This window comes from Notamacropus eugenii, chromosome 2, assembly GCF_028372415.1.
Source record: "Notamacropus eugenii isolate mMacEug1 chromosome 2, mMacEug1.pri_v2, whole genome shotgun sequence".
NCBI lineage: Eukaryota > Metazoa > Chordata > Mammalia > Diprotodontia > Macropodidae > Notamacropus > Notamacropus eugenii.
Window position 1 is genome coordinate 109,285,316 of NC_092873.1, and position 27,660 is coordinate 109,312,975.

The 27,660-nt window shown below is 37.9% G+C and overlaps 1 protein-coding gene and 1 long non-coding RNA gene across 4 annotated transcripts in view; one reads left to right on the plus strand and one right to left on the minus strand.

The window, feature by feature from the left end:
* LOC140526260 (uncharacterized) overlaps positions 1-22,351 on the minus strand; it is a 29,443-nt gene extending 7,092 nt beyond the window's left edge. The window contains exons 1-3 of one of the 2 annotated variants that reach the window (XR_011974298.1): positions 22,244-22,351; positions 15,495-15,581; positions 13,856-13,963 (exon numbers count right to left, since the gene is read on the minus strand). This is a non-coding gene — a long non-coding RNA (uncharacterized lncRNA). The remainder of the gene's footprint in view (positions 1-13,855; positions 13,964-15,494; positions 15,582-22,243) is intronic. The other variant, XR_011974299.1, reaches the window with a different exon arrangement.
* Positions 1-27,660, plus strand: part of RUNX2 (RUNX family transcription factor 2) — a 172,755-nt gene that overhangs the window by 98,078 nt on the left and 47,017 nt on the right. Inside the window, exon 5 of one of the 2 annotated variants that reach the window (XM_072642321.1) lies at positions 23,118-23,279. The exons of the other annotated variant lie outside the window; for it this stretch is intronic. Coding sequence (XP_072498422.1) covers positions 23,118-23,279 — 162 coding nt within the window. The remainder of the gene's footprint in view (positions 1-23,117; positions 23,280-27,660) is intronic. 2 annotated transcript variants of the gene reach the window in all.

Below are 27,660 nucleotides of genomic sequence, written 5' to 3' on the forward strand. Positions count from 1 at the left end.
TCTCCCTCTCCCTCTCCCTCTCCTTCTCCAGTCCAAAGGAAGGTAAATCTTGACGGCCAGAAACTGCCCAGTTAACTTGGGGTTTACTGGCTAAATTTCTTTCTTTGTTTCTTTCTTTCTTCCTTCCTTCCTCCCTCCTTCCTTTTTTTCCTTCCTTCCTTCCTTCCTTCCTTCCTTCCTTCCTTCCTTCCTTCCTTCCTTCCTTCCTTCCTTCCTTCCTTCCTTCCTTCTTTCATAAAACCTTAAACCCAATTCACTCTGAATGTAAAGGCATGAGAGACATATAAGTTTAATTTCACTCCTAGTCAAAGTTATGTTTCCATTATACCATCCAGTGATGAGAATACTTAGACAATATTACCTCACCAAGAATACTTTGCCCAAACTTCTGTCACTCATTTGTTTATTCAGTATGTCATTGTTTATTTTTTTATTTTTTATTTTAATTTTTTTGTGGCCTCCAGGAGGAGCACTCAACTGCAATTATTTATTTATTTAATGTAATTAATTAATTAATTTTTAGTTTTAAACCTTCACTTCCATAAGATTTTGAGTTTTAAATTTTCTCCCTCTCCTCCCCCCTCCCCAAGACAGTGTGCAATCTGATATAGGTTCTACTTACTCATTCATATTAAACATATTTTCACATTAGTCATGATGTAAAGAAGAATTAGAAACAATAGGAGGGACCATGAGAAAGAAGAAACAGAACAAAAACAACACAACAAAAGAAAAGAAAAGGAGAGCAAATAGTGTGTTTCCATCTGCATTCAGATTCCCAAATTCTTTCTCTGGATGTGGACAGCATTTTCCATCCTGAAGTTGTCTTAGGTTCTTACATTTTTGAGAAGAGCTAAGTGTATCAAAGTCAGTTATCCATACCTTTGTTTAGTAAGGGGCCACAGTTTTACAGGCAGTGTGGTAGACACTAGTACAACAAAGACAAAAACAAAGCAGTCTCTACTCTCAAACAGCCTACATTCTATTTGAATTTTGAAAACAGCATGTACCACAGACAAGATCAAGGATTGTTTGGTTCTTGGCTTTGTGTAGAAATGCCTCATATAGTGCCTGGCACATGGAGGGTGCTTAAGGATTGATTAATAAATAAATACAAAATTTATACAAACTTAAAACAATATTGGGAAAGGATATAAAAAACTGGAAGAATTGGGGGAGACCTATTCTGAGCTTATCATTTATGATTTTATACAATAATTATTTTTAGGTATCATTTATACCCCCCAATTAGACTGTTATTGTTCAATAGGGCAAAAACCATGTCTCATCTAATTTTTTAAAAAATCTCTCCCAACGTGTCTCTCTAGGTGCTTGGTACTTGTTTGTTCCATTTCAATGTTAGCTCTTGGATTACATTTGTCATAGGTACAATCTTTCCTCCTTGAAACTGTTCTGCCTGTTTTGTAGTTAGGTAGGTAAAGGTGGCGGTGAAGGAGGTAGTTTTGCCATCTGGTGCCAGAAGACTCATGAATTTATATAAATATAGTGGTAAAGTGACATAGTATAGAGACAGCCAGGAAGACCTGGGTTCAACAAGTTCCCAACTCTAACACATTAGCAGTGTGACCTGGGCAAGTCAGTGCTCTAGGCAGTTCTGTAAGGCTATTAAGTTGCAGGAAAAAATGCCAGCCTGCCTACATCAGGAATGTGCTGAACCAATAAAATCTCAGGTCCAGTCCCTATCCATATAATAATAATAGTAATATGCATATATGTATATATATACACACATAGAACTATAAATGCACATACAGATATATATGCTTACTATTTGATGGATATAGATATCCAGATAGATAAATATATCCATTATTATATTGTGTACATCTATCTACCTATCATCTCCCTATCTCTCTGTCTCTCTCAATCTATTCACTTGTTTCCATGAAGGCTTTTCCCTTGATGCTATTTTAATATGATGGAAACTATTTAAAAATGTTGGGGGGTGTCTGTGCTGAGAGACATGGGGTACAGTGATTTGCCCTGGGCCTGAATCCTGTTGAAGGCATGACCCTGCAGCCTCTTTATCATGATGCACCCCTCCTTTTCATTTTGAGTTTTACCCACTGTCCTGAGTCTAAAGGAATCCTTCCTCGGCAGGAACCCTCAGAGTCTTTCTGTGGCCTCTGGAATGGGATCAGGTATCACTTCCTCCAAAAGTGTACTCCCCAGTTTTCCAGGGCCTGGAAAGGCACTCATTAAGTAAGTATATGGGCAAATTACTCCATGTCAATGACATATTTTCCAGTGGGCCTGCCATTTTCACCATCACCAAGGGAGACTTCTTCCAGGCACCCTCCAAAAGTAATGCTTGAGGGCTTACTTTTCTTTCCTCTCCCACATGGGAGACTTTTAAGATTTTTTTGCTCCTCAGGGTTCCTGCTCTGATTCAGTGGGGTTGCATTGGAGTATCTGAATGCAATTTTTAAATGCAACATAACTTTTGGTTTGTAAGAGGTAAAATGTCTTAACACAAAGCTGAAATATTAAATATGACACTTTCAAGGAGGCTTTTCTAACACAACCTCCTAGGCAGCCTCTAAACTAAGTCCCTTTATCCACAGACACTTTGCCTTAAAAGATAGTAGAATCCCCATCTGTGGGCTCGTGGACTGATTCCAAAGTTTCTGGGCAAGCATGGCTCCTGTCAGCGTCCAGAGGATCTGTGTCAGAGCGAGTTGTCAACAAACATTTAGTAAGCACCTATTGTGTGCCAGTCACTGCTAAGTACTGGGGATACAAAGAAAAGCAAATATAGTCCCTGCTCTCAAGAAGTTTATGGGGGAGACAATATGCAAACAGCTATGTACACACAACATACAGGCAGAATAAATTGACATCATACTTGGAGAGAAGATTGGCATTAAGGGAGAATCAGGAAAGAATCCTTGCAGAAGATATAATTTGAGCTGGGACTTGAAGGAAATCAGGAGACAATAGTGAGGAGGGAGAGAATTCCAGGCTTGGAAGACTGCCAGTGAAAATGTTTGGAGTTGGGACAGAGTATCTTGTTCAAGGAACAGTAAGGAGTGTCCCAAGACCACTGGATCAGGCCCTGCATGTGTTAAGCTGAGTCTGCTGGGTTTGCACTGAAACATTTACAAGCTTAATCTTTTCAGAAATGGGAAAGCCCAGCTGGGTTGCTTGTGTCTCAAATTACTGTCCTATTCATGTGAGCAGTGATCACACGATTCTTTAATGGGAAACAAAGGGGGAAAATAAATGAGTCCAGTAAGAGGATTAGTGTCTCTGGGAGAGTCAGAAGTGACTAGTGTGGTCAGTGGGAGAGATCTCAGAATCTCAGCTCTGCTACTGGAGGAAGCAGAATAGGCAGTCTATGACTTTAGGAGCTGACATCACATCACTCAAAGGCAGCTGGTTTGAACCTTTTTTTCTTCTTCTCGCTATTACTGAATTTACATCTTCAAAGCTTAAAGAAAAAACCCGACTTTCCTTTGTTTAGATCCTTGTAGAATAGTCAGGTTACTTTGCTGCTGTCTGTGGGAGAGGGAAGGCAGAGGGACATGTGTGTTGACAGGTAGGTTGTCATCTTCCTAGGGTCGGGATTCTTAAGGGGTTTTTGTGCCATAGATCTCTGGTGAAGCCTATGGATCCCTTCTCAATAATGTTTTTAGAAGTATATAATAAAATGCATAGCATTTCAAAGGAAACCAATTATATTGAAATAAAATTGTACATATATACATAAATATATACACACATGCTGCTCTGTATATATCAGCATATGTATGTATGTGTGTGCATACATATACATACAGACATACATATACCCATACATATATACTCCACAAGTTCATAAATCCCTGGTTAAGAATCCCTTTTGTAGGGGAAGTTCCTCTTGTTGCCCTCTCTACAGAGTCAGAATAATCAAGAGGATAGGAGATATTTCACATGTATGTTGCAACACAGGATGTGGAGGGTTAAGTCAATGAAGAAAGCATTTATTAAGTGCCAGACCCTGTGCTAGGCCCTGGAGATAGAAAGACAAAAGCAAGATTGTAAACTGACCCTACCCTCAAAGAGCTTACTTTCTGCTAGGAAGCAAGGAATAGGACGCAGCATGTACACGAATAAGTAAATGTGGGGGAAAATGCAAAGTCATTTTGACAGGGAGAACATAAACAAGGAGAGCTATCAGGAAAGGTCCTGAGAGGAGCTAGGAATTTCCAGAGGCCAACATGAGGAGGTATAGCACGGGGGCACAGTCTGGGCAAAGATGCTAGAGCTGCATTTCCACATGGAAGGAGAGCAAATAGATCAGTCTGGCTGAAATGGAGGGTGCATGAAGGATGCATGAACCTACATTACTTTAAAACACAGAGGAGATCAGACTTTATCTTATGGACAATAGAGAGCAACTGAAACTTTTTCAGAAGGGAAGTGATGGGATCAGGCTTGAGTTTTAGGAATATCAGTTTGTAGCCTCATGGAAAATGAAAATTCAGTGCTATGTGTTCTGAAGAATTAAACTCCTTGCAGGACACTGTGTGATGATTTATGGAGCTTCTGATAGTAACTATGCTTTTTCTTAGTTTAACCTTTTAGTAACACCCACAAGCTTGTCTCCTAAAGGAGTCTCGTCTCTGACTTCTCTCATCTCCAGGAACTAATTTTCTCCTTGTTAAAATAGAACATATTTAAGAAAAGTAAATAAGGCAATATGCTAAGAAAAATAAATTTCTTAAAGGCAGAAATCATGTCTTTGGTATTCTGCAATCAATCATAGCGCCTACACATTTAGGTCATTTGGTTAATATTAATTGATGATAACCAGGTACAGAGAAGGGATCGTTTTTATTTATTTATTTATTTTTAGGTTTCATTTTTTAACACAGTTTATAAGAGATAAAACAATTCAAACTTTCGGTCAGGTGATACTTCTTTTTAAAGCATTTACAATATGGACCACAAAAGAATTTTTTTTTAAACATTAACCAACTGAGACACAAATAATATTTAAGTTGCTAACTTCACAAGCTCTTGACCTAATTGCCTCCACAGTATTGCTAAGAATTAAAGGACCCTAACTTATTGTTGTTGGTCTAAGGTCCTATGCCTAATAGCTTAATTTTAGACTTAACCTCGGATATTCCCCTACCAATAATCTATAATTGAATAGATCTGGTATTAAGCTTACAAAACTTTTGACTATAGGAAATTGCCACCAAGAGTAGGGATATTGCTGAGATACAATATCTCCCCAACTTCATGTCAGTTCTAGACAGGATTAGATTATCCACTTGCATTCAGTCAGGCTTAAGGTCTGCCAGGTATCAGTGGAGAAATTGAGTCAGGAGAATCCTACCTCAGCCCAGGCTGAACAGCTGCTCTCCTACCCTTCCCATGAGATCACCTTTTGCAGTTCATACCAGCATCTCACCAGCTAACTGACATCATGGGTTGGAGGCTCAGATCACCTTTCTTGCTCCCCATGCCTGGAGTTAGACTCAGAAGAACAGTCACTTAATAGTCCCATCGCATCTAAAAAATGGCAAGTTGAAGGGATCGTTTTTTAAAAGAGCCTCCTATTTATTGTCTCCAGCAGTCCTTTATATCCCTATCCCATTTTTCTTTATTTTTACCTTTCCTCATGTATATTTTAACCCCTTTCCTAGGTTCTTTGCCCCACTTGTGTCCCTTTCCTATGTCACTAAGAGAGCTGAACAATGATCTGAAAGTTTAGAAGAGGAAATGTACCATGTAAAGGTCTTCATCTGAAATGGGGAAAATGTGGCATATCATCCCAATATAGTGTCCTAATTTTTCCAGTGTTTATTTTGAAGATTTTTCTGGCCCGTACTCATCACGTTTTCCCTTTTTTGTTGAATGAATGTGAATCAGGAATATAAAAATTCATAAAAAAAAATTCCAAGAAGATAAGATGACCATTACCAGTTATATCTATTTGTTTGTATATGGGACATTGTATTTTGCTAAGTACCTGTCAGTTTCATATATATTGTTAATATATATGTTTGTTAGTCATATAATTCTTATTTTGCAAATTCCAGGGATCACTTGGAGATCCTTGGAAGCCTCTGTAAATTGTTAGCAGTTTAATTCAACAAATATTTAAATGCCTCCAACATATAAGGCTCTGTACTCTATGCTGTAACATGGCCCAATCCTTTCCCTGTAGGAGCTTATAGTTTTATAGGAGAGGGAAGATATGTATGTAAATAAGCATAATACTAATTAAGCAGTAAGTCCACAGAAGAGTACTAGAAGAAATTCAAGAGAGATTATTTGCGTCTAAGATGGGAAGAGGAAGGGCTAGGTATTGGGGACCAAGATGGGACCTGAACTGGATCTTAATATGAAAGGCTCACCATGTCATTCCCCTGCTCAAAAATCATCAGTGGATGCCTATTACCACAAAAATAAGTTGCAAACTCCTTGCACTGACATTCAAAATCCTCCACAATCTGGCTTTCATATACTTTCTAAGCTAATTTCATATGACTACTTTTCTACACACTTTGTATTCCAACCAAACAAAGATATTAGCTGTTTCCTGAACCTGACAGCTCTCATCTCTGTACCTTTATATAGGTGGTCTTACTTGCCTGGAATGTATTTCTCCCCTCTCCCCCCCATTCTTTTAGAATCTAAATCTTTCTTCAAGGTTTAGTATAGTATCACTTCTTCCATGGAGCCTTTTTGTTTGTATCCCTCTCCCAATTTATTAATGTTCTCTCTCTTTTCAGGATATCTTGAATTAATTTGTGTATGTGTTGTCTACTTCCAATAAATGTGAGTTTCTTAGGGGCAGAAACTGGTGTGTGTGTGTGTGTGTGTGTGTGTGTGTGTGTGTGTGTTTGTAATGGTAGTGACTAGGGTTCTGCATGTAATAGGGACCTACTATCTAACATGAATTTAGTTGAATGTCGTTAAGCAGAGTTTGGGAAAGGGGGACAGGATATCTTTCATATAGTGGGGTGGCATGACAAAAGAAAACAATGGCAAAAAACTCATTAGAAATCCTTTTCCATGAAATAAAAAAATTTGATAAGCTTTGATATAATAATAATAAAAGCATTTATATAGTGTTTTAAGGATTGCATTATGCTTTATAAATATTACCTCATTTGACCCTTTAAAGAACTCTGGGAGGTAGGTAGGTGCTATTATTGTACCGATTTTACAGATGAGGAAACTGAAGGAGATATATCTTAGGCAAGATTTGAACTTAGGTTTTCTGCATTTCAAGTCCTGTATCCTATGCACTGTGCCACCTAGCTGATCTTAAAGCTTTCTCCTGGGATAACTGTGGAAGAGCAGTGATAGGAATCTGAGAAACAGTCAAAGGAGTGTCTAGGCTTAAGGCCAAAGGACTGATGAGTTTTCATATATGTATGCTTTGGTTCAGGAGTGATCTCAGTCATACACCTGTCCTGCCTTCAGAAAGGAAAACATGAAAGAATGTTGGATGATAGCCATTAAGGATATATGTTCCCAAGGGAGGAGACATGCCAGGAGGTTCTAAGATGAATCATAGAATCAATCAATTAGAAGGAACCTTAGAGGCTATCCTAGGCAGGTGGTCATCCAGGTTTTGCTTGAATGCTTCAGGTGATGGAGATCTCACTATATCACAATGCAGCTCATTACATTTTTAATAGCTGCCATTACTATACAATTCTTCTTATACTTGTCGGGCCTAATTCTACTTTCTTATTATTTCTGCCCACTTGTTCTAATTTTGCCCTTTGGAACTACCTAATTTAATTCTTCTGCCCATCTCCTCATACCTTCTCTTGTCTTGTGGCTTTGCATTAGCTGTCCCTACTGCCTGGAATGGACCACACACACACACACACACACACACACACACACACACACACAGCCCTGTAGAATCCCTTACTTCTTTCAATACTCAGCTAATCCTCCTCCAATATGAAGTTTTCCGGAGTGCTCCCACCTGCTAGTGCTCTCCCTTCCTAAAATACTTCCTATTTATTTTACATTTTCCTGTATACATGTATATGTGTATGCCTTGTCTCTGAAAATAGAATGTTAGCTCTGAGAACAAGGGTGATTCCATTTTTGTCTTTCTATCCCCAGATGCCTGGCATATGGTATGCACCTAATAAATGCATATTGATTGATTACTCTGCTAGTCCTGTAGATATTCAGTTCAATAAACTTTTATTAAGCACCTTCTGTGTTGATAGAATTATGGCAGATACTTAGAGAGATACAAAGATCAGTAATGAATATTTAAATGTAACATCATCACCCACTTAATCCTCCCCCTCCATCCTGCCAATACCCCACAATGACTTCTCTTTTCCTGGCTGAATATTTCCTGTTCTGTCAACTGTTCCTCATATGATATGGTTTCCAAACTCTTTGCCATTCTGCCATATCTGTGGCACTCTTTTTTGATGTCTTTCCTAAAATCTGATACCCAGACCTGTACAGAAAATCCCAGATGTGAGCTGTCCTGGACAGAGGACAGTGGAACCACTTCATTTTTTACTTCAGTCATTGTATTTTTTGTTAATGCAAAGTAAGATTGTACTAGATTTTTTTTGGCAATAAAGTTATAATGATATCAACAGAAACTCCTGGATCTCATATGAACTGTTGTTAACTTTTGCTTTTTTCCATTCTATACTTGTGCAGATTAATTTTTTAAAATTTTTGATGCCTTTTTAAAAATCATAGTTATTTTGTCCTTTCTTGAAACCTCTTTTAACAAAGCAAAATGGTTTAATAAAACCTGACCAACAAAGTGACTGTCTGTGCCAAATTCTGCACCCAAAGACCCCAGTCTGTCTGCCAAAATCAGAGAAATTTGTTTCATCATCTGTTCTCCGAGACTAAGATTGGTTAAATTAAGATCAGTTTAATTTTGAACCTGGAGTGAAAGATTTTACATTTCTCCTTATTACATTTTATCTTGTTGATTTGAGTCCATTGTTCCAAACATTTGAAATATTTCTTAATCTTTGACAAGAAATTTAACAAATATTAGGAGGATAGTACTTCATGCTAGAGGAGAAACACAGTTTAGATAAAATATGGTTGTCAACAGTGGTATGAAGAATAGATAAGATTGTGGGGGAAAGTGGTACTTATTTGGAAGACATACATGTAAGGGGGTCATTGCAATAATCCAGGTTGGTCAGGATGAGAGAGCATAGTATAGTAAGGTGGTGGCAGGGGGAATAGAGAAGGGACAGAGGAGAAAAATGACACTGTGGGTGTAGACTTAGTAACACAACTCCTGTCATCTTCCTCATGAAAAACTGTTAATATCACTGCCCTAGTGCAAAAAAACCAAACTAACTAATGACTCTACCACCCACTAAAAATAACTCCAAATTCTTAAGTCCTTCATCGAAGGCCCTTCAAAATATGGCTCCATATTACTTCTATAGCCTTATTTCATACCACTCATTGTCATGTTGTTCCAGCCAACTATATTACTTGCCATTCTTGGAAGAGTCCCTCTTCTCTTCCCGCCCCTCCCCACCTCTTTACCTTTCTTCATTTCATTTCCCTGTAGCTTTCTGTTTGTCTGTCTGTCTATCTGTTTACCTATCTATCCATTCATCAAAATCGATCTGTCCTTCAAGGTCTAGCTGAGGGGTCATGTCATCCATAAAGTGTATTTTATAGCTTCCAGACAGAGATAGTCTCTCTCCTCCAAGCTCATTATTATTTCTTGTTGAAATACCTCTCCATTCATACTGTGAATAGGCCTCCTTTAAACCTGACCTCCTCACAACTCTCAGTGTAGCTACATTGGTTTCTTTAGAACCTCTCCTTTTTCTTCCTCAGAGAGAAAATTTGTTGTTGTGTTGATGAATTTTTTTTTTGGAGAGTCTCATCCCTCTTCCCTTTTCTAAAGTCTCAAGCTATGGTGTCATAACTAACTTTTCTCTGAAATTTGAAACATTCTTCCCTAAAATATCAAGGTTACACAGTACCATAGAAGCCAGGCAATACTGCAGGAAATTTTATAGTTTAATCCCTGTATTTTGCCGAAGAGGAAACTGAGTCTCCGAGTAATTAAGTGATTTGCCCAAGGGCATATATATTCTACATGACAGATGAGATTTGAGCATTTCCCCTTGTTACTCCACAGCCTCCCTCTTCTCACATGACTTTGCCTCCATTTTCTTACCAAGCCTCTCATTCTCTTCTTTTAAACATCAAGATGACCTAGTGACTTTCTTCCATGGTTCCCATTACTACCATTTTTCCATTTCACAGAATCATAGAATTTCAGAGTTGAAAGAGACTTTAGTAGCCACCTAGTCTAACCTATATGCCAAAAGACATCTCCATTATGACATATTTGACAAGTAGTGTTCTAAAATAGCTTCAGGGAGAAGGAACATATCATCTCCCACAGCAGGATCTTCCACTTTGGGATAGCTCAGTTGATACAATTTTTCTGTAAATAAGCCTAAATTTTTCCAAAGAAATTCTTGTCTTTTGGTTAAGTTTCCCAAGAGCTAGAAAGCTATAGTAGATTAAATCTATGCGAGGTTTCCTAGGGAATTTCAAAGCCATCCATCTTAAACTACAATTTATTCCTTCTACGTGGTCTGTTTTGCATATGGAACCTCGGGGTCTTCAGAATACAGAAAGAGGGAGTAAGGATTATGGAACTAGCTTTATACTCTGAACACTGAACAACTATTTTCTTATTTTTACTTGGACTCTTTTTTGTTGAGAGCTCAAGAGATTCCATTTACATGTTTTCCTGGTCTTCTTCTCTATGGATAGTTGTGATCACACCATATATCTGTGTGACTACCACTATTGATTCAGGGTTATATACTAACATTAATTCTTTTCATCCCTAACTTTGGTCCTGAAGTCTTTAACAGAGTATAAGTTATGTTTGACTGTCAAAATATATTTTGCACAGCTGGCTAACCAATAACAACATTTTACATGGTATGAACTAAACATGAGTATTGGTTTCAAATTAAGGTTATGTTCACAATGTATTATTCAATCCTTTGTCAAATTCAAAGGGCTTAATTCTATTCCCAGTAGCTTTGTTGTTCAAAATTAAGTCCAGAGTAGCAGTTCTGTTTCTCGCTTCTTCAGCTTTCAGAAAAATGAAATTAGGGGCAAAAAAAGTTAAGAATTTATCAGATGCTCTGCTTTTAGCATAAGAGTAGCTGACCTTTATATAACACTTTAAGTTTTAAAAAGTACTTTACACAAATCCTTTGTGAGGTAGAAACTATATATTATTATTATTATTATTTTTACTAATGGGGAAACTAAGTTTGGAGAGATTAAGAAATTTACTCATAGTCTCAGTAAATGTTAGAGATGGGATTTTGAATCCAAGTGTTTGTGACTTTAAGGTCAAGGTTCTATGAGCAAGGTCATGTTGCCTCCTAGCAAATATTTTGACAATTGAAATTCCTGTAATTATTATATCTTGCTCTTGTGTCATTTTTGTAATATTTTGTATTAGGAAAGTGTAATCCATATCCTCCTGACTGGGTTGTCTCTATAATACTGATAACAGTTTCATGTGTCTTTCTCCTTTTAGCCTAACCTAATTGCTCCCACCAATGTTCCCATTCTAATATTTGAACATATATATATATATATATATATATATATATATGCACACATAAATATAGATATCTATCTTTTTAAAACTATAAATTGCTATTACTTGATCATATAATATTAGTTTTGTCTCTCTTGAAAAAGGCATGCCTTGCCACTATTTTAATCATGAATTTACCTCACCAAAAGCCTATGTGACCGTATTTTTTAGCTTCTGTTAATATTTCAAGTTCATATGATTCTTTGTTCATAGTCTTTTTGTTGGTATTGGGTTACTTTAGGCCTTAAGACATTCTTCCTGATCCCTTTCCGGTTATTTTCTCCTGTGAACTATTGGGTATCTCTTCCACCATTATTCTTTCTATGTGGTACTTTTTATCCTCAATAGTATTTTATTCAGGCATTTTTCTCCTCTTGTAGATTTCAATCTAAAGCCATCTTGATTAGTTTGACCAGTCTTTGAAATGTATTTATGAGCTCTGAGAAATGCCCATTCATCATCCAAGAAAAATGAAATTCTTTCTGGTACTCTTTACAAAGTAACCTTATTGTCATCCCTTCCTTTTATGTTGTAACTGTGCAGTTTACAAAATGCTTTTGGCTAGGATACTCTGATTCATTTTAAGTGTTTCTTCAAGAGGTATTTCCCAGATCATCTCTATTGCCAATCCTTTTAAAATATTATCTCTCTCCTATTTCTCTGAAATGTTAAAATTCTAGAGTATTAGTGCTACAAGAGACCTTGGAGATTACTTAGTTTACTCTGAGATTTATTGATGAAAAAGTAAGTCAAAGGAATTAAATGACTTCTCTAAAATCAAACAGCCAGTTAGTGGTAGAGCTGGGACTACATTAAGTACTATTATAGTCAGTGTGCTAAGTGCTAAGTGGAGGCTGCCAGGTGGCTTCCTGGAGTCAGGAAGACCTGAGTTAAAATCTGACCTCAGACACTCATTAACTGTGTGACCCTGGATAAGTCACTTAACTTCTGTTTGCCTTAATCCACTGAAGAAGGAAATGGCAAATCACTCCAGTATTTTTGCCAAGAAAACCCCATATGGGGTCATAAAGAGTCAGGTACAAATGAAATGACTGAACATAGCAAAGCGTTGGGGATACAGAAGAAAAGTAAAAACAGTAAAGGAGCTTGCTTATAATGGGAGGGATAACATGTTTATATATGGACCTGTGTATACAGCATACATACATTAAAGTAGAAACAGAGTAACTAGAAAGGAATACACTAGCTGCCTTGGGGACTGGGACAGGGACAGGTCTCCTGCAGAAGGTGACATATGAATTGAGATTTGAAGGAAGCCAGAGATTCTAAGAGGTAGAGATGAGGAGAGAGAACATTTCAGGCATGGGGGAGTAGCCAGGACAAAATCATGGGGATTGGAGATGGAGTATTTTGTGTGAGGAACAGTCAGAGACCAATGTATCTAGACCATAGCATGGAGGACAGTCATGTGTAATAAGACTGGAAAGATAGGAAGGGGCCAGGTTGTGAAGAACTTTAAATGTCAAACGGAGCCTCTTCCATTTGATGCTGGGTAAGAGGGAGCTATTGGAATTTACTGAGAAGTGTGGAGATGGAGATGTCAGACCTGCATTTTATTAAAATCATTTTGTCATTTGTATAGAAGATGGATTGGAGTGGAGAGAGGCTTGAGGAAGGGAGACCAATTAGGGAGCTGTTGTAACAATCCAGGATAGAGGTGACAAGGACCTGAATCAGGGTGATACCTGTATGAGTGGAGAGAAGGGGACCTGCATGAGAAATATTATGAAGAGAAAAATGACTAGAATCTCAGTCTCCTAATTTTTGATCCAATTCATTTTATCACCCTGTTGGAGCTGTCTATGTATTTGAAGATAGGGTTTTAAGATAGCAAAAAGGAGCTGAAGATCCATGTGAAAATCAATTTTGAAATATCAACATATGGACATTTGGTGGTAGCTGGGAAGGCTGAATGGGAGGATTAGAATTGAACCTGATAGAGTTTTTGTGGTGAAATGCATGGTCAAAACTCTCTCTGCTTTCAAATGGGGATTGCTTTCAAGTGAGAATTGATGGATGCGTTTGTGTAACAATATGATGGAGATTTCTAAGATAGGAAATTGTGAAACCACTTCTCTCAATTGAGGTCACTGGCTTTCTCTGATCCTGGTGAAATTTGAGATAGTTGCCTTCAAACGCTGTGGACTGTGTTTTAAGTTCCAGTCACTTTGATAGACCTAGGAAACCTCTGAGGCCTACTTAGTGGTTTCTCCTTTGAGATGCATAGAGGTGCTGGGATCCAAGAGCGAGCATGAGGATCCAGCGATTGCCCAACATGTGATAGCCCCTCACAGCAACGGCACCAGGCTGTGGAAGAAAACAATAGCGCTTGACATTTCATGTTCCACAGAAGCTTACCTGGCAGTGTGAACAGGAAGGAGCTGTTTGTGTGTTAGTTTAGGCCTTGCCCCTGCTGACTTGTTTCAGCCCATCTCTGCATGAAGCTCAGCACCATGTGCATGATATGCCCTGTTGTGAGTCTTACGAAAGCAGCCCTTTCTTCCCACCCACACATGCATAACAAAAATGTTTGCAAAAGGAGGACTGCTATTAGTAATCACTGAATTTTCAAGTATAGCCTTTAAAAAAAACCCAGCCTTTGTAAAGCTTTCTGGCAGCTTTACTACTTACCCCTCCCCTAAACCTATTATTGTTTTATTATTACTATATGAAAGTTTTCCTCCTCCTCTCCTTTTTTTCTCCATTTCATCTTCCTTCTCTTCCTCCATCTCCTTAAGCATGACTGTCCTTTTCTGCTAGGGTGTTCACCCCCCTAAATTTCTGATTTCTTTTCTGCTGGATTTTCTCTTGATGTGAGACACAGTTTTAAGAAAATGTACTGGGGAAATTATTCTGCAGACAGCACTATGCTCTGGGAGGTTTCTCATGTACTTGGGCCTTTTAGTCATGGAAAGCCATAGTGGGCCATGATATTTTTTATGACGCTTTGAGGACTTTATGACTTCTTACCAAGGGGTGGAACTTCATGAGGTTTGTAACCCATCTGAAGGGGAAAGTTTTGTTTTCTTACATGTAGATTTCATCTGAAGAAATGCTTACTTCCAACGAAAGGTGAGCTCTGATGCATAAGCAATCTTGAAACACCCTGAAATATCCCTCCCCCTCCACTCCATTAATATTTACTGAGCCCCATTGGATGCATTGCCCCATAGAGCAAGCTATGGGATTTTATAGAGTAGGAAGCATGTGCAGTCATTGCCTTCATGAAGGCCTGGTGGCAGGAACACACAAAAAGACTGACTTTTTAAAGGGACTCATGTTTGTGCTCCTGTGGTTTCTTTCAAGAAACCCTTTTCTCACAGATTTTTTTTTAAGCACAAGTGTATTCTTTGAAGATTCTTACTTAAGAAGATTTAATAATGCATCATTACATATTGCTTTGTGTTAAATTATTTCATGGATGTTTGTCCAGTCTCCCCAAGCAGACTATAAACTCTCTGAGGTGTAGGGCCATGTCTATGACTTCTTTTTATTTTTCTCCATAGCACCTACCACAGTGCTGGGCATATAGTTGGTTCAAAACACATAGTAATTGATTGACTCACAGACATGGCCTATGAAAAACTCATTCTTTGTAGAGCCTCTAAAATTGAAATATATTAAGGACCTGGGAACAAGAGGCTTTAGCCCGGGATTTTTAACCTGGGGTTCACAGACAGATTTCAGAGGGTCCACAAACTTGATAATTTTAATATTTGATAGTTGAATTTCAGTAAATTGATTTTGTTTGATGAATTTTAAGATATTATTCTGAGGAGACCATAGACTCCACCAGACTTCAAGAGGGGCTCAAGGCACAAAAAATTTAAGAACTCACTCAGGAGAGGGCCTGGGGAAGAGTTGAAGTTTCTTGAGTTCTGGTAATCATCTGGATGGAAATCACAACTCTCTTTGGTAGCTGGGTCTGCAGAACAAACACAACTGATTCTAGAAGGATTCTTTAAAGACCTAATTATGTTCCCTCTCCATGACTTTCAAAAAACTTCTTTCTCCGACAAAAAAGAGGAAATTAACTTGAATTCCTAGCAACTATCTTTTTTTTTTTTCAGCTCTAAAGAGAGGCTGCTGATTTCTTCTGTAAAGCGACACTAGTAAAACTGAAGGGCCCAGCAGGTGACTGACATTGGGTATCCGAGATGTTAGAGAGGCAGGAAGGGGACCTTATAGGTCAACTAGTCCTACCTACTCATTTTACAGATGAAAGAATGGCTGTCCAAAGAAGGATAATAGGATTATAAGTCTAGAGTTGGGCAAGGACTTCAAAGGCCATACAGTCCAGCCCTTGCCTTTTACAGGGGAAGGAAGTGAGACCCAAAGTGGGGAGAGGCTTGCCTAAAGCTATAACTGCTGATAGGTAGCTGAGCTGGGATTTACACTGAGATCTCTTAACTTCAAATCCAGTGCCCTCTCCATTAGGATACATTGTTGTGTGTCTGTGGTTAGAATGGCAGCTTAAATGCTTATTTGGGTTGCTATTTTCTATTTTGTTTGGTACCTATTATTAATAAGGAGCACTGAGAAACATGGCATCATTTTGTCCATCTGGTCATTTTTTAATCCACAGCATCCTGCCTCAGAACTCGCAAAAAAGAAAAACATCTGTCTCCTTGTGTTACATGTATTGTGAGGAAAAGTGGCTCTAATACTACTTTTTGTATGGTTTGTCCCCTTCTACCTGGACCAGTATTTTCTTTTGAAGACCTGGATATCTTCTCTCAAGTTTGTATTATATGTTAAAATCGTTAAGGCTCACCTCCCATTCTTCTTTGGGAGTAGATCCGAGGATCCTCATTTGATAAATGAAGGGATTAAAAGTTAGATAGTTAAGTGACACAGTGCTGAGTTCAAATCCTACCCCAGATACTTACTAGCTACATGACTCTTTGAAAGTCACTTAACACCTCTCTGCCTCAGTTTCTTGCTCTGTAAAATGAGATTAATAATAGTATCTGTCTCTCAGGGTTGATCCCCAGATTAAATGAGAAAGCATATGTAAAACACTTTGTAAACTTTAAAACCTTATATAAATGTAATCTATTATCACCATCATCATTAGTAACTCCACTATCACCCCATCACCACCATCATCATCATCATCATGTCTAAGGTCTTTTATTGCTGTCTTTGGTGCCCCAGCGTTTTTCAGTGCCTTTATACATGACATCTAGTTCTTCAGGGCTTCCAGGACCTTGTGCCAAAACCCAGTCCTTTAAAGTGTACATGTAATGTGTATCCTTAAACTAAATAATTAATATAGGTAGGCTTTTCGACTTCTCAGAGTTTTCCAAGGCACAACCAAAATACCACCTCTTACAAGAAGCCTTTCCCAATCATACCAGTTCATGGTGATCTCTTCCTTACAAAATCACTTTGAATATATTATTTATTTATCTCTGTCAATGGTCTAACTCTCAGGAGAATGAAGATTCCTTGAGGCCAAAGACCTTAGTGTTTGCTTTTGAGAAGGAAGAGATATTAGAATAAGGAGGTAGGAGTGCAGGGATCCCATAATCTAATAACCCCTTGAATCATCAGTATCATAGCTCAGTGCCTAGCTCACTCATAATAGGTCCTTAATAAATTTTGGTGGAATTGTTGTTGTTGAGTCATTCAGTCTTGTCATTATACATGACCCTGTGGACCTTTGACCATGGGGTTTTCTTGGTAAAGATACTGAAGTGGTTTCTCATTTTCTTCTCCGGTGTGTTCCCATTTTACAGAGGAGGAATTGAGGCAAGTAGGTGTTAAGTGACTTGTCCAAGGTCACATAGCTGGTAAGTATCTGAGGTTGGATTTGAACTCAGATCTTCCTGGCTCCAAGTGGGTACTCTGTCACTGCACCACCTAATTGCCCTTAGTGGAACTGACATAGCTATTTATGCATTTCTACGTATCAGTGAAAATATAAAATTGTGACAGTTTTGAACAATGCATAATGTACTTTACAGGTGAGGAAAATTGAAGCCTAAAGTGGGGAAGTGGCTTTATGAGGTCAGAAAAGTTGATGAGTTGGTCTGGAACCCAGATTTCTTAAATCCAAGGCCACGATCCTTTCCATCATGAGATGCATTTAAAAATTCTCAACAAATTCTTTAAAAGTTTGTCAACAGTTCTCAGACCTTCAGAGTCTTTTTGTGTTCTCCAGTTTAGCCCCCTCTCCCTTAAAGGTAGCAGGTGCTTGCCAGGAAACTCTGTGACTGCAAAGTATCATGGGTGGATCATATTATATATATATATGTATATATATATATATATATACATATATATGATTTGTACCTCTTTCCTCTGAGAGACAGAAACCAAAGTAGGACCTTTCCACTTATGAGGAAGGAGCGGGAAGGGATTTTAGGGAGAGGTAATGACATCTAGGCACACCCAGAAACAAATCAATCAGTCTAATTAAAGGAGGGATTATACTTGCTGCCTAGAACGACAATGACATGGAGGCTGAAACTTCAGTTTCCTGTTTGTTAATAGTCTATCAACAGAAGTCAATGCCAGCATGCCACAGATTTTAGTTCTTCGTCCTGTCCCTGTCATTGACCTCAACTGATTAGAGAAAATTTGAAAGAGCATCTTTATCACCTGTCTTGACTCATCCCAGTTCTTCTAAGAAATTGTTTGATTTCGTCAGTTCTTCAGGAAGCTGAGACCACAAAGCTTCTGAGAGTTCAGGTTAAGATGACTTTTTTCCTACTTTCAAAACTAGTCTTCTTAAGTAGCAAACATACTGTACTTATATAGCAGGAGGATGCCATATAATGTTGGGCATTAATATTGCTTAGAGATCATTAATGTTATTTAATAATATTAAGCTGCATTGAATAAGCAAAGGCAATATGCCAGCTTTTAAAATCTTGAAAGAGTTATGTGGCCTTTATCTGGCATTAGTTTCATCTCATTCTAATCCTTTTCTAGTCTTCCTTAAGTTAGTACCTTCCCTCCTAGATCATCTTCAATTTATCTTGCATATATTTTGTTTGTCCATTCTTGTTTAAATGTTGTACTTTTCTCCCTTCCCCTGCTCAGATTATGAAGTTCTCAAGGACAGGGACTGCTTTTTTCCTTCTTTCTTTGTATCGTCAGCACTTAGCATGGTACCTGGCACATAGTAGACTCTTAGTAAATTCTTAGTGACTTGACTTTTATCTGAGATCAGGAAACAGGCAGAGAAGAAAAGCATGGCCATTAATAAAGCAATGGACATTAATAAAAGCATGGACATTAATAAAAAAAATTCATGGCATGTATAAAAAGAAACAATATAGACTTTTTCAACAGTCATCAGAACAAGAAGGAAGGTTGGTTCAGTCATATGAGTGCTGGCTTTGGAATCAGAAGACTTGAGTTCAAGCTTTTTGGGAAGTCATTTCATATCTCTTTGAACCTCGTTTTTTCTCTATAAAATGAGAGGATTGGACTAGATAGTGTGGTCCTAGTGGTCCTTCAATGATCTTTATTCCTAGTGTGATCCTTCAATGATCTTTAGTCAACTCTAAATCTATTGTCCTATGAGTTTCTGAAGTGCCAAGGAAAGTTCTTCCTACCACTAAAAACTTAGAGAGCCCATTACATTATCTTGAGAAGTGAGATAAGACTATTGTACTGTGTGAAAGGCTGAAAGAAGGATTTAAGTTAGTTAATGGATGACAGAGCCATAGAGAAAGTTAGGGTTGTTAGCGGAGGACAGATGTCACTAACCTTTTGTGTCAGATATCATGGATGGCAACTATACTTTCTTCCATAAAACATTCCCTTGGGATGTCTGAATGATGTGATATATGATTTTATGGAATACTATTTTGCTATAAGAAATGAAAAGCAGGATGGTTTCAAAAAAACCTGGAAAGACTCATATGAATTGATGCAAAGTGAAGTGAACAGTACCAGGAGAACATTGTATATAGTAATAGCAATATTGTATGATGAGCAACGGTGAATGACTTAGCTATTCTTAGCTATAATAATCCAAGACAATATGAAGGACTTAGAATGAAAAATGCTATCTACCTTCAGAAAAAATTGATGGAGTCTGAGTGCAGATTGAAACATCCTTTTTTGCTTTCTCTATTTTTCTTGTTTTTTGATTTTTTGGTCTTTGTTCTATTATGCAACATGGCTAATATGGAAATAAGTTTTGCATGACTGCACATTTATAATTGATATCAAAGTGCTGACCTTCTCAAGGAGGAGGGAGGGGACAGAAGGAAGGAATTTGGAATTCAAAAATTATAAAAAAATTAATGTCAAAATTATTTTGCAGGTAATTGAGAAAAAAATAAAATAAAAACATTCTTTAAAAAAACTCCAAAAGATACCAGTTTTTTAAAAACTTAAAAACAGTTCTCTTGGTGTGATTGTCAGATATGGAACACTGGACTGGATGTGAACTGTTAATCTGATCCAACAGATAACTTTTATGCAAGAGAGGTGAAAATCATATAATCTTAAGACAGTAACCTTGAAGGCTTAGCTAGATTGAAACCTGGTTGGACTGAATCCACAGATTTCCTTTGTTTTCTAAGATCTTTAGAGAAGAAGAATGTACTGTCTCCTTTAATAAATTTTACCACTTATAATAACTCTTCCAATCAGGAGCCTCTTCTTTGTATCTAACCTAAAACCTCATGGTTGCAATTTAAGTCTTTACAGCCTCCAGAGCAAGGATAAATAAAAGGGCACCATTCGCCTCATTACATTTTTTTAAATATATACTTGAAGGCTCTAAATTGTAATATCTCTGTCCTTAGAGATCTTCATAAAAACCAATAGACAACTGTAGTTGTCCTGGATGATTTGTACAGTTGTTTGAAGGTTGGGACTTATTCATATGATTTCCCAAAGGTCCTTCCAGTTCCAGGATTCTGTGGAACAATTATTAAATTAACTTACTTGAAATCATAGATAATCAAGGATCAGAAATGGAACATGCTTCCTTGAGGTCATGTAGTCCAGCTCCTTCATTTTACAGATGAGGAAACTACATCTCACAAAAGTTAATAATAAATATTAGCTAGTATTTATGTGGCACCTTAAGATTTTCAAAGCACAACTATTTTCTTATATTTGATCTTTACAACAAACCTGGGAGGCAGGTAATGTTATCATCCCCATTTTGTGGAGAAGCAAACAGGCTGGTAGAGGTTACATGATTTGCCCAGGAGTCACATAGCCACTAAGTCCCTGAGGCTAAATTTGAACTCAGGACTTCCTGAGTCCATTGTGCCGCTTTGCTAGTGAAACAATTTGCCCAATGTCACACAGGCACTAAGTGAAAAGCAATGTTCTTTCTTTTGTACCATATTTCCTCTTACATCTAATTCCTTTAATTTATTGCCATAGTACCACTTTTGTATGCTAGTCCTTTTAATTGTTTTACATTCTGAAGTTTTTCACATTTTCCTTGGTTTGAGGATCTCATATATAATTGCTGTTATTCCTGTTTTATATAAAGAAAGAAATGGATTTTAGGAAAAGTTAGATGACTTTTCAGAATGTTGTGGCAAATTGGGATGGAGATAAGGTAGCCTCTGAGTTCCAGGATGAGGCCCAAGTGCCTGACTCCATGTCTAACTTAGTTGTCTCCAGTTCTTTTCATCTATTGAGAATTTTGCTTAAGTAAAATTTTTGTTTTATAAGACTGCTTTTCAGTGCAGTTAGGAATCATTCTCTTCCCAGCTGAAGATCATTTACCATTTCTCTGAATAGTGAATTACATTAATGATGCAAGTCAGGGGAGTATGTCAATATCAGATATAATAACAACCAGTCACTCAGATTTGAAACATTGTCCATCTATACAGTTCTAGACTTGGAATTGTTAGAGCACAGAAATTCATTACATTTAATGATCAAGTATCCCCATATTTCATTAAAAGGAGAGTTTATATTTACTGTGCATTTACTGTGCTGAGCATTAATGTAAACTGAAAACTTAAAGGGTTAATTCCCTTAAAGATAAACTGGATGGGATTTTCATACATGCCTTATATTTGTAAATATCCATATACAGATTTTTTTTTTTAATTCAAGGAAACATGTTCCATTTAAACAGTTCTTCAAATAAATGATGTCCTAACTGAGCAAATAAACAATAAGTAGCTGAAAGTACTTTGGCTATGTGTTGATAAAGCAAGTGGGATGGTTCAAGGTTGGACCTCATATAGATACTCATTTCTTCAAGCCTGAGTTCTACTGTAGTGGTATTTTATAAAGCAGTAACCAAACTTATTCCCTTTCAAATACTGGTCTGTGATTTCTTTTTTGGTGGTGGTGGTGGAGGTTAGTGTGAGGGGGAGTAAGAGGAAAATAGTAAAAAATTTTTCTAATACGTAAAATCTGATTCAGATATATCCTAACTCTGGAAAATATTCCTGCTGTATGCAGGAACTCTAACAAATTAACTTGTGATAAGTGAGGACATGCTTGGCTTCTTTTTATTATTTTTTTCATCAGTGCTAAAAAATGTCTATTACAGAACTTTGGTCTTAGTCTTGAAACACTAACGCTCACCTAAAAGCAAAGCTATTTGAAAAACTTCATTTTGGAATAATATAGTGTACTTACTTTGTCTTTTGGGTAGTATCCTACCACTTTCCTCCGTCTACTTAGCTTTAAGATGTTCCCTTTAAAGAAATTGTTGGAGTACATCAAAAGACACTGTCAGCTTTCATCGCTAACCCTTACTGGTTGGCAGCCCATTATTACTATCATTATTGCAGTGACCCTAGGTAACAGTAGGCTGCATTCCAAACATATGACATCTTTGGGGCAAATGCTAATGGGATTAAAAACACTTCTCCCATCTTCCTCCTTTGGCTCATTTCTCCAAGTCAGACACCCAAGTGCTTTGTGTTGAAGTCAAATGATGAAGGGGCTCCATAGCACTCTTAATGGTAGCAGACTTCAAAATTCAATTATATCTTTTTCTTAAAGGCAGTTTTCAAGTTCAGCGATAGCATAAGAAAAGTTTACCCTGCATCCTCTGCCTTCTTGTGTTTCCCCTCATTCCCTTGCCCCCAAGAAACCCTGGGCCCTATTACTGAACTGTGAAATAAATGGAACTCTATGATTTTATTTAATTTAGAACAATGGAGAATCAATAAAGATATTGATCAAATATGAAGCACTATATAGTACATTTTACATACTTAAGCAAGTTAATTCAGAAATGCCTAGAAAGGATTTTGTCAGTTGAGTTTATGGCAGTGAAAGACCAAGAATAGTCTTGAAATGGATTACAGCCTACTTTTCTTGTTGTGAATAGAAAACTCTCAGTGTTGGGTTGGGTTAGGGGTATGGAGTAGTCATTCCTTATTATTCTCATTTTTCCTACTTGATTTTTCCTAAATTTTGTGATAACATCCATGTTCACGAAGATTATAATTTTTGGTATCATAAATCTTTTTTTTTTCTGTTTCTTTTCTCTTTCCCCTCCTAGACCCTAGGCAGGCACAGTCATCCCCTCCATGGTCATATGACCAGTCATACCCATCCTACCTGAGCCAGATGACATCACCATCCATTCATTCCACCACCCCTCTGTCCTCCACCCGGGGTACGGGGCTTCCTGCCATCACCGATGTGCCCAGACGAATTTCAGGTAAAGATCATATTTCAACTAAAACCCAGGAACATATAGTGGCAGAGTGAAGATGGGAACACGGTGGGCTGAGATGACCTTGTATAAACATAGAGTAATTATCTGTTTTGAAGGGGAGTTGGGAAAAGTGTGGCAACATGGAAGTTAACCTCCAAAATGTGAGTGTCAGGTATGCTTAAATTTTAAGTTAGCAAGAAATGAACATTTATCAGACATTAGTGTCATTTTCTTAAGATGGTACTTCCTTAGTACTAATTTTATTATCTTGCTGAAGAGAAACCTCATCTAATAAGTAGGGCTCCCCCCCTCTGAAAACCTCTTTCACCCCAAGCCTCCTTCTGCTTGTGTTACTTTCTTTGCTTTCCCCACCTAAATTCAGCTAAATACAGGATTACAGAGTGATGACATAACCCTCTATTTACTTCTTCTATAGGTCCTAAACTCTTCCTCTTTTAAAATCCCAGGAGTTCAAGGAAGCCAGTTCCCTGAGAACTCATGTGTGCTTAAGATTCTTATCAGAAACTGGTCTAGTCACTTCAGGGTGCAGAGTTACCCTGCAGACATTGAAAAAAGTTCTGTGGCCTCAGACTGATCAAAGTAGAGAGGTAGCTTTCTCTTAGCAGTCCATACAGAACATTTCATTCTGGCACTTCTGCCCGATGCATCATATGTACAAGTGCTCATGGTTCCATTGTCTGAAAAGCACTGCAAAGACTTTTGGGACACAGTAAAGTTGCCTATTTTAAACAGTCTGGTGGTCCTCTTTCTCTCGGATAATCCATGTTTTAGATCACCAGGAAGGGTCCTCTGAAGACTGCTGACAGGCAGTAAGAGAAAGGTTGGAAAGCCTCTGGCTAAACGACAGCATGTATCATATGAATCAAGCAAGTCTCAATTTTCTAAAGCAACAACAAACAAGAAAACAAAGGCCAGAAAGAATTGGATTCTGTGTCTGACTTCCTGTGTTTGCCAGACACCGTTCCCCATCCAAGTATGCGGGGCCCCATACACCTGTTTGACTCCTGGCCAGGTTAATTTCTTTCTTTCTTTCTTTGTCTTTGTGTCCCTGTCTGTTTCTCTCTCTGTCTGTCTGTCTGTCTCTCATTTTCCGCAAAGCTCGCAGCCGTTATTCACTCCGCTGAGTTGCATCACTGACCAGTTGAACCTCCGCCAGCAGGCTTGCAGGTTTTGATTAGTTCAGACTCCTTTATTTCTTTCAACTTGGGAGGAGGGAAAGCTTTGTTTCTCAAGCAAATAGCAGGAAAAGTTCTCTCTGGTCCTAGTGCACGCCATATTTCTGCGGCAGATGGATTCTCACAGGGGTGAGTAGGGAGGGAAGTGGGGTTTGTGGTGGAGGGGGACAGGGTTCTTTGGAAAACAAAGTTTTTTCATTGTTAAAGCTGGTATTATGACATTTCTGAGGAGTTATACAAAATAAAGATATACATTATCTCTTTTTGGGGGATCTCAATTTCATTTAGGCAGACAGTATAGAGGGAAGATGCGTGCTTAGGTGGGTCTGAAGGTATGACGTCATTGAGTCTGTACTGACTTTTTTCTTTCTCTTCTTTCTGAAAACCTAGTTTGTTTTGAACGGCGCCATATTGGCTTGACTTGTGAAGACTTGCTTCTGTTTGGGTCCCCTGTTTCTGTCAGTCTGCCCAGCCCTTTGCAGCTAAAATTAGGTTTGTCCATGTGGCTCCCAGAAGGACCTAGAAGGAGAACCTCTAGCTGGGAACAGAGTAACTGCAAAGTTAACTACCTGAGGGATTTACTTAGGAAGAGTATTGCCTATATGAGTAAGTGCAAGAAAGTAGTGAAAAAGAAAAATCCAGCTCCCTACTACTCAGAAAGAATCCATGTATGTGATAGTTAAGACTGCTTGGCATTTGTATTAGTTAGATTGTTTTCAACACCCTTACAATGAATTATTACCTAAAGCATCAAGAAATAGTTACACACACACATTCCTATCGTACAGGGAAGGAACGTGGTGCCAGAAATTGACTCATTAGCCAGCCTCATATTGACCCAGGGCAAGAGTGGAGAACAGGTCTCTGCTTTAAACTAGTTTTGAACTGAATTTAGTCCAGTTTCTTCCCACCTTCTCTAACATTTCCTTGAGTCATTGCAAGGGAAATACCTTAATGCCCAGGTGAGAGGTGCTGTATAAACATTTAATAAAATAGAACAGAAAATCCCTCTTGTCAGCATATGGTGTAAAAGGAAGAAACAACTGGACTTAAGCTGTCAGGAAGCTGGAGGAACCTTGCTACATCCAGTCTTGTTTCCAAGTGGGGACCCATGCCAGGACAACAGAGTGCTTCCAGAGAGTTACACTGGGCAGAGTTACTTGGTGTGGTTGCCATTTTGGATTCTCTCAGAATTGTTCCTTTGCAGTCTTGGTACTCTTTGTAACCATCTGTGCCCATTAAAACCATTTCTTTCAGGGACTCGTGCATATATGAGGTCATGAATTTCCTTAAGGATATCCTTAAGGAAATCTATAGGACTCTTATAAGTGTGATTGCCTTATAGTGAGAAAGTTAAATAATTAACTCTCTTTAAATGGAGTAGATAGATGATAGATAGATATAGATGTGCCATGTTATTGGTTTAGTAATCAATTATTCAACCTTTACTATATTTAAAACATAATGCGTAAGGGAACCTTGGCTTAAGTAATTCTGATAAATAAAAAAATCTAAACTTTAAATAGATAAATTAGAGGATGACTGTGTATATTGAAAAAATTCACCATAGTATTCCTTTTAATACAGCCCCTAAGTGCATTCACATATTTACTTATTGACCATCCTTTCACAAAAATAATTTGATTTCATCATACTGTGCCCTATTAAAGCCTGGTGCTGAGGTCCTAGTACTAGGCCATCCCTTATTGATTTTGGTTAAGACAAGGGAGTGTCAAAATAAGGAAGAGTGAACCACACACAATCCCAATCCATCCATTGTCTTCATAATCATAATCATAATATTATTCACATATTTTTGATGTTCAAAGCATTTGCGACACAACACCAAGATTTATGATTATTTCTCCAGAGATCATTACTAGTTATTATATAAATAAGTAATTGCTGACTTTTCAAAATGTTTTTTCATGTCATTACCCTACTTTGAAAAGAAGCATTGTGTTTTATTTAGTCTGATTCTTCAGCTTGGGTATCAGAACCTAAGCTCTTGCAAACTACCTGCCAGGAAACCCTGGGTATATTTATTTGGGAATGAGGGGGCATATATGAACTTTACCTTTCTTCCACCCATGGAAGTAAACACCTCTTTCTAAGTTTGTTCCACACTACAGATGGTGCAGTAAGGTCTCCAGAACATACTCCTGTGAACTGAATGATGGTTTTCAGGAACTTCATAGTATAGTGGAAAGAGCATTTGATTTTTTCATCAAAAGACCTAGGCTCAAATCTCAGCACTGCCACTTCCTACCTGTTTGACTTGGGAAAAGTCATTTCCTTTCTCTGGGACCCAGTTTGTTCCTCTGTAAAATGAGGGGTTTGGACCCTATGGTCTATAAGTTCTCTTCAGTCTTTAATGCTCTTTCCAGTTCTTAGTCTTATAATCTTATGCCCAACTCTGTCACTTTGTTGCAGGTCTCTCTGAGATAAGGGGCAGAGTTGAAAGTCTATGGGCTAGAAAATCCAGGAGGGAATAGTTTAGATTGAATAGAGAAGATCTTTCTTGGTTCTGCAGGTGGAGGACACTCATTCCACAACCTGTAGGGGGAAATGAAAATTCCTGGGAGGAGGACTATATATTTCTGTTTGAATCAAATGCTCTTGCATCTTGTCTCCTTTTCAAGATGTTTAAATAGCAAAGCAGAAAAGGTTAAAAATCTAAACATCCATTAAACCCATACTATAGCACTTTACAAGTGGCTGAGGTTATAAAATCCAAAACAAAACAGTTATTGGGAGGAAGCACCCTGTTCACAGATAAATGTAGGAAAAGGAAAATCCAATTAGTCAATCAACCAGCATTTATGAAGTAATTAATTTGTGCCATATGGTATGGTAGGCACTGGGGACACTAAGATAGAAATGAGATATCCCCCTGCCCTTAAGATCCTTATATGTACACATATAAGGAAATGCAAAATACATACAAAGGCAAGGGCACTAACAGATGAAAGGAGTAGGGAATCAGGGGAGGGTTTGTCAAGTAGGTGACCCTTGATCTGAAACTTGGAAGAGAACAAAGATTTTGAGAGGCACAGATGAGCAGGGAGATCGAATATTGACCTAGAGGAGTGGTTGGTAGTCCAGTTTTGTTGAAATGTAGAATTCATCAATCATTCACTCAGAAGAGATGAATTAAGAACCTACTTTGTGATAGTTATTGTGCTAGA